The following is a 6,529-nucleotide window of genomic DNA, read 5'->3' on the forward strand; positions in this document are numbered from 1 at the left end:
TGTTATTTTCAAAATGTATCGGTAGTTCGATACTTCACCGCGGTGTATATGTGCTCATGATAAAGTTACAGTTTAAGCTACCTATCGTAGTTTGTATGGAAATAGCAACCCGGTTATAAAACGTGTGTGTAAACGATGTGTATTCTCAAGATGTCTGTGTTTTTACTGACGCTTTTTTCATTTTTTTTTCATTTTCCAGATTACCTTTGCAAACCAGAAGATAACGTCTACAACATTGACTTCACACGTTTTAAAATACGAGATCTGGAGACTGGGACGGTCCTGTTTGAGATCGCAAAGCCGCCCCATAGTGGTGAGTTTGAGTTTGTTCTGGCATGTTTGGTCTTGGTCGTAGTACTAGTTATTCACGTGTACTAGTTTAATAGAAAACTTGTTTTTAGCGATTTCCGATAATATTGTAATATTATGAAATAACATTTAAAATTATGCTTATATCTGTCATATTATCGGCCCGATATTAGTATAATTATGTAACATCCGTGTGAGTGTCCATATCCGTAACAATGCTGGAATTGCTTCAAGGGTCTGAAGGCTTTTACCACAGTTTTGGGGGTAAACGGCTGCGAATATCGCGAATATCTGCAAACAGTTAATATCAGACATTCGTACTTCGTTTTTACTACTTTTTGTGTGTGTGTTGTGGTTTAGGACCAGTGACAAGTGAAGATGACGTTGAAGACGTTGACACCAGCGCAGGGCGTTTTGTCCGATACCAGTTCACACCGGCTTTCCTCAAACTGCAAACAGTCGGTGCAACGTAAGGAAATGGATTCAAACATTATTTATTTTAGGTCATTTTTTTTACCAAGTATTTAATCCTGTTTATTGTATGATGAGCGCCATTGTTTTTATTCGCAGTGTGGAGTTCACCGTGGGGGATCAGCCAATGAACAGCTTCCGTATGATCGAGAGGCATTACTTCCAGGGACGCCTCCTGAAAAACTTTTACTTCGACTTCGGCTTTTGCATTCCCAACAGCCGCAACACGTGCGAACACATTTATGAGTTTCCGCAGCTTCCAGAAGACTTCAGTAAGTCTGCCTCTGTTAGCATGATGATAATAGTAATTAATAATATTAATAATTAAGGATGTAATTATACACTCAACTCACGATATGATTTTATTTTTTACACCTGAATGTCTCTTAGCCTACGTAGGAACCTGATGTTTGGGTTTAATAGCGCGTCACAACCACCGTTTTTAGATGCACACTGCCACCTGCTGTAGTAGAGTATGTAGTGTCATGGTATGACCAGTGACTTCTTGAGATACTGCAGCCTACTCCTAATGCCTTGGCGCAAGAATCGATGTGAATTTTCTCGCATTTGTATCTTTCTTTTTTTTTTTAATCCAGTCACGATGCATCGCTTCATCCTTTTGTTAATAATAATTATATATTTGTTGTTCCTTTCAGTTCGCCAAATGGTGGAGCACCCCTACGAGACCAGATCAGAGACTTTTCCTCCTGAAATGGACTTTCGGAACCAAGAGGACTCTCTGCACGCAGTGGAACCAGACGTACGTCCCGAGCTCTGGCAAGGACCCAAGAAGCACGGACTTTCCACTACCCTCTAAATACGAGCAGACGTTCACTACAGTAAGGCTGGCATTTGGGCACGTTAGTTAATCTGTAGTATTGTTAAGTGCTATTTAAACTTAGGGACAGTTTAAGTACGCATATTGAATTTTGTTGTCTGAAATCTGTGCTGCTTTTATAGCTAGGCTGTTGCATGCACTTCTTTTCTAACCTCCTGACTCGGTCTTATACTCTTGTACACCGTCAGTATTTCAGTGTTAACTTGTAACGTTATCAGTATTGGGATCAGGAAAACTCCGACAAAGTCCTTTGTCTGGAGTAGACCACGCGGTACGCCTCCCTTCCCCCATATACTTTGATAACATCACAAGCACTGTTTCATTGTACCTGAGCGCATCTTGGTGCGCGTACACAACACCCATTCACACCTCCGTGAGCGCATACACGCCTCACGTGTTTCCTGTTGCCGTTCCTTCTACCTCGCAGTTCTTCTTCCACTGCGCAGTCGCGTATGTGAACACGCCTCAAGGGCTCAGTCGCTTGCTTGGTAGCTAAGAGGCAACATCTCTCTCTCTCGTACACGACCACTCGTGTACACACGCACATAAGTACACACACACACACCTACACACACGCCTTGTTTTGTTATAATGATCATTGTTTATGAGTTCAATCACCGTCATTAACTTGACAGTGTTGTATAAATAAATTTGATTATTTTTGTAAACTGTGTTTGTCTGTGTTGTTACTTTATTCATTGAAGCCACCCAATTTGCCAAGAACTCTCAAAATCCTTCAGATATTTAATTGTTATTGGATACTATTGATTTTAGTATATTTGTAATACTTCAAGTAATACATTATTGCTATATTAGTAGGTTAAAATAATAATTAAAGATAACTTTAATGAGACTGGTTGTGTTATTAATTTGAGACTGGTTGATAACACCGAGTGCTCCTAAGCAGCACTCGACCCATTGCACCTACAATTCTTTGAGCTTTAAACAAATAAAAGGTAAATACAATGACCTTTGTTTCTGTATTTGAGCTCTTTGTGTGTGTTAACATATCACTTACTTAGCTTACTGCTAAGAGACTTTGGTTGATCTCAGCTCCTTCTATGCGACTGTGTCTGTTTGTTTTTTTGGTGTCTGATGCCCTTTCACTTCCTGCCAGGTCTATAAACCACATACTGCAGGCAAGAAAGACAGATACACGTGTCTCATGTTGTCATTAAACACCATGTGAAATAGTTTTTTAATAATAAACATATGTGACCATATCAAGTGATGGACATACCTGCCAACTGTCTGCTGGTTTGGAGAACGAGAAGAAAGCGGATTTGCTCCACTTGTTCCCTGTGTGTGCTCCTAGCTGCCGTGAGAAATCACCTTTTCAAGATGAAGGAGGTGACAGTAGGACAGAGAGACCAGAGACAGATACAGAGGGAAGTGATCAGGGTATGTAGTCATCAATACACCATACTAAAACTGTATATGTGCAATAACTGTATAACTAGCATTACCTTGTGTAATAGCAAAAATGTCCATTCTCATGTGGAATGTCACTCACCTGTTTATTTAAGTATAATGGTAAAAATCGTAACATGTCAAATTGTTTGACTGTCATTATGTACAGTCTTTGTTTCTCTGTATTATTATCTTCTATAATTAATTGATTTATTATCTCAATTGCAATATCTCAAAGTAACTATACCTGTAAACTGGAAAACTACAAAATTGCAAGCTGATATCTTATTTGTAAAGCACTATGCTAGACTTCACTCTTTATACCGCATATTGTACTTTGCTGCTGTCAACACTGTCAATTTCTCCACTGTGGGTCCAATAAAGGAAATCTTAATCTTAATCCTAAAAACATGATAAAGCATTTGCATTGAATCCTGGCCTATTTTTGTTTACAGTAATAATATGTAAATAGTAAATATGTTCTTGATGTTTAAGTGTAAATAAGAGCATCGGCGCTACATTTGTAATCACTACAAAAGGAATAAAAGCAAAAATGAAATGAACCAACACCAAGAATATTTTCATGTTAACTATTAATTATAAAAAAAAGATACAGTGATGTAGAATATCAATACACTATTGTGAAATAATACATTAAGATATTTCAGTGTATCAATATTTTCTTACACCCCAATCCACCCCCATGACAACACAAACCACTATCACTAAAATTTTTTTTGCAGCAGTAGAACTCTGTGGTAGCCCGTAATTGTAACGAGCCACTGTCTTTGCTTTATAAATAAGTGGATGCTTAGTCATGTCAGTGGTCAGTACAACGCTGTGAGCAGCATCCAGACACCTTTTAACTTTAGAACAACACTCTTCATACAATGAAGGTATTTTTTCTCCCATGAAAAATTTCCTACTTGGCATCCTGTAGCGGGGATCAAGTGTCTTTATTAAATTCTTGAAACCCTCCTGTTCAACCACAGAGAGGGGTTGTAGGTCCTTCACGATCATCATGGCAATACTCTTTGTGATGTCCTTGGCTCTTTGTGAATTATCTAGGTGAAATGACAAAATGATTAAGTCTGTAACTGTAATCTGAAAATAGCCTAAATAGGAATGCTACTTTTCCTTCAACAGTTAACACTAAAGAGTTATTATAGTCAGTAATATTCATATTTCAGGTTTGAGGTATAGAGCCTATCTTTATATGGGTAGCTATATTTTTGGGTTCCAATAAAACTAGGGCTGCAGCTATTCTTCAATTTAATTGACTAATTAGGAAAAAAAATGGTTTGATGCCAATTCTGTTACATCGAGAACTTGTTTAATTATTGCTGCGTACTAAAATTACCCGTAAAAAGCTGGTGCGAAGCAGACAACCAAAACTTTTGCGAAGTTTGTTTGTTTATAACCCTGACCTGGGTATTGTTGATTTTTTGGCTGAAAAGCATCTGCCAGAGTACATTGTCTCTGTGTCCGCGGGGGTGTTCTGGCTTGGGGATCCCCCCCCTCCTCCCTCAACTTCTTTGCTTGCAGCTCGTTGCTCTCTGTAGGGTGAGCTTTTTTCATATGTTTGTGTAAATTCGTGGTGTTACCACAGTAGCGGACCACTTTATTACACAAATCACACTTGGCACTGTGTTTTTCTGTTGTTGTAAAAAAAGTCCACACCGCGCTCCGCTTCTTGTTTGGCTCTGCCATTGCTTTAGGTTCCGGCTGCTCTCACTCTCCCGTCGCCCTCTCTTCCTGGCAGGCAGGATGCAGCAGGCCAGTGGCCAGGTAGGGGGAGGGGCTAAAAGTGTGCCTGAGTCACTCACTCAGGCAGAGACTCAGAGAGTAGCAGGGGGCGCTGGGCGAGAGAGAGAGGGGGCTGCGCTATTTGCGCAGAGAATCGGTGCTTTGAGGAAATTGGTGGAGGAGCGAAGTATCGATCCCAGGACAACAGTATCGATCCGATCCAGGTACTTGCTTAGTATCGATAATATCGATATTTGGATCGATCCGCCCACCCCTACTGTTCAGGACTTTCGCTCCGTAGGACCCTGATGATAAGAGAAACCTGCTCGTCTCAGAAGACTAAGAACCAACGCGCTTTTGTAGACACCATTGCCCACGGTGATAAATGCACTAGTAGCGTCTTTTTCTTAACTGAGTTAACCGGTAATTAAGTTACACAAGTAACGTAGCGCTGCGACCAAAGCAGTTATTGAAAAGTTAGAAGCGACAGGATTCCTTCTAACGGTATTCGTGTGAACCGGCACATCGACAGTCAGAGACTTTTCCTCCTGAAACGGACTTTCGGAACCAAGAGGACTCTCTGGACACAGTGGAACCAGACGGACGTCCCCAGCTCTGGCAAGGACCCAAGAAGTGCGGACTTTCCACTACCCTCTCAATACGAGCAGACGTTCACTACAGTAAGGCTGGCATTTGGGCACGTTAGTTAACCTGTAGTATTGTTAAGTGCTATTTAAACTGAGGAACAGTTTAAGTACGCATATTGAATTTTGTTGTCTGAAATCTGTGCTGCTTTTATAGCTAGGCTGTTGCATGCACTTCTTTTCTAACCTCCTGACTCGGTGTTATACTCTTGTCGTTCAAAAAACAATCACAGTCCTCCAAAAAGCCTTAGGAAGAAACGAGTCTTTCTGTATTTGCACTAAACAGTACACAGGAGCGACCCCAACAGGTCATGAATTCCATTACTCACCTCATTATTTTGGAATAAAAGTGGATCCATTCAAATCCGGTAACAACACGGACTCCGTTTGTGAGCAGTTTTTCAGGAACTTTTCTGCCCTCTGTGTTTTTTCATAAATAATAATAAAAACGTGATTTTTCTAGGACAACAAATAAACGTGGAAATAAATGTGTATATATTTATGTAGTCTCATCATGAACACGTCGAAGGTTTTTCAGCTGATATTTTTTAAACCTTCGCGGGTTTTTACATCAATGCTGTAAAAAGTGGAAAATGTCGTGTATTTGTACCACTAAGAGTGTAGACATTTACTTTGATTAAAGTCTAACGACGGCCACCGATTTTTACTGGGTTTTATTGTTTATTTTTCCGGAAATTACGTTTTGCACAAGGCTAGCTTCATGGTTGACTTCCTTTAGCATAAAGATTACAATACACGAAGGAACCGAAACTTAAAAAACAAATTTTGTGTTTGAATTTAGGTTTGAATTTTTTAAGGTTAAATGTAGAATTAATAAAAAAAAAATTCAAAAGTAAAAAATATATATGTATACTTTTAAGAACGCAGACTTTCGCCGTTACGTCACACCCGGTACCGTTCTGTTCCAGGTCGGCTAATGGCTATCGAAATTAAAATGCGTATTTTATTTCTTTAATTAAACAAGAGATCAACACAAGTCAATGGAGACGTTAAAAATTTTTTTCTTTAATTTTACAAACAATTTTTAAAACGTCCAAATGCTGTGCAGTCCCGAACAAACCTTTTTTTCACGGAGCGGACACAACTACTT

The 6,529-nt window shown here is 39.5% G+C and overlaps 1 protein-coding gene and 1 long non-coding RNA gene across 2 annotated transcripts; one reads left to right on the forward strand and one right to left on the reverse strand.

The window, feature by feature from the left end:
- Positions 1-108: 108 nt before the first annotated feature.
- LOC103399006 (protein unc-119 homolog B-like) lies at positions 109-1,676 on the forward strand. Its single transcript, XM_008337757.3, has 4 exons — positions 109-313; positions 670-778; positions 880-1,052; positions 1,437-1,676. Exons 1-4 carry the CDS (start codon positions 136-138, stop codon positions 1,595-1,597), a joined length of 621 nt encoding a protein of 206 aa, XP_008335979.2. The 5' UTR covers positions 109-135; the 3' UTR covers positions 1,598-1,676.
- Positions 1,677-2,502: 826 nt separating this feature from the next.
- LOC112486611 (uncharacterized) lies at positions 2,503-4,109 on the reverse strand. The gene is made up of 3 exons (XR_003049121.1): positions 3,955-4,109; positions 2,859-2,950; positions 2,503-2,751 (listed from the first exon to the last, which is right to left on the reverse strand). It is a non-coding gene; the product is annotated as an uncharacterized LOC112486611 (long non-coding RNA).
- Between the last annotated feature and the right edge of the window lie 2,420 nt (positions 4,110-6,529).

The sequence above is a fragment of the Cynoglossus semilaevis genome, unplaced genomic scaffold, assembly GCF_000523025.1.
Source record: "Cynoglossus semilaevis isolate Cse_v1.0 unplaced genomic scaffold, Cse_v1.0 scaffold869, whole genome shotgun sequence".
In the NCBI taxonomy this organism is placed as follows: domain Eukaryota; kingdom Metazoa; phylum Chordata; class Actinopteri; order Pleuronectiformes; family Cynoglossidae; genus Cynoglossus; species Cynoglossus semilaevis.

Bases quoted from the DNA above. Each gene is read 5' to 3' on its own strand.
- LOC103399006 (XM_008337757.3), top strand. From the start codon at position 136: ATGTGTATTCTCAAGATGTCTGTGTTTTTACTGACGCTTTTTTCATTT. The intron at 779-879 runs GTAAGGAAATGG...TTTTATTCGCAG, and splicing joins CTGCAAACAGTCGGTGCAAC to TGTGGAGTTCACCGTGGGGG. The intron at 1,053-1,436 runs GTAAGTCTGCCT...TGTTCCTTTCAG, and splicing joins GCAGCTTCCAGAAGACTTCA to TTCGCCAAATGGTGGAGCAC.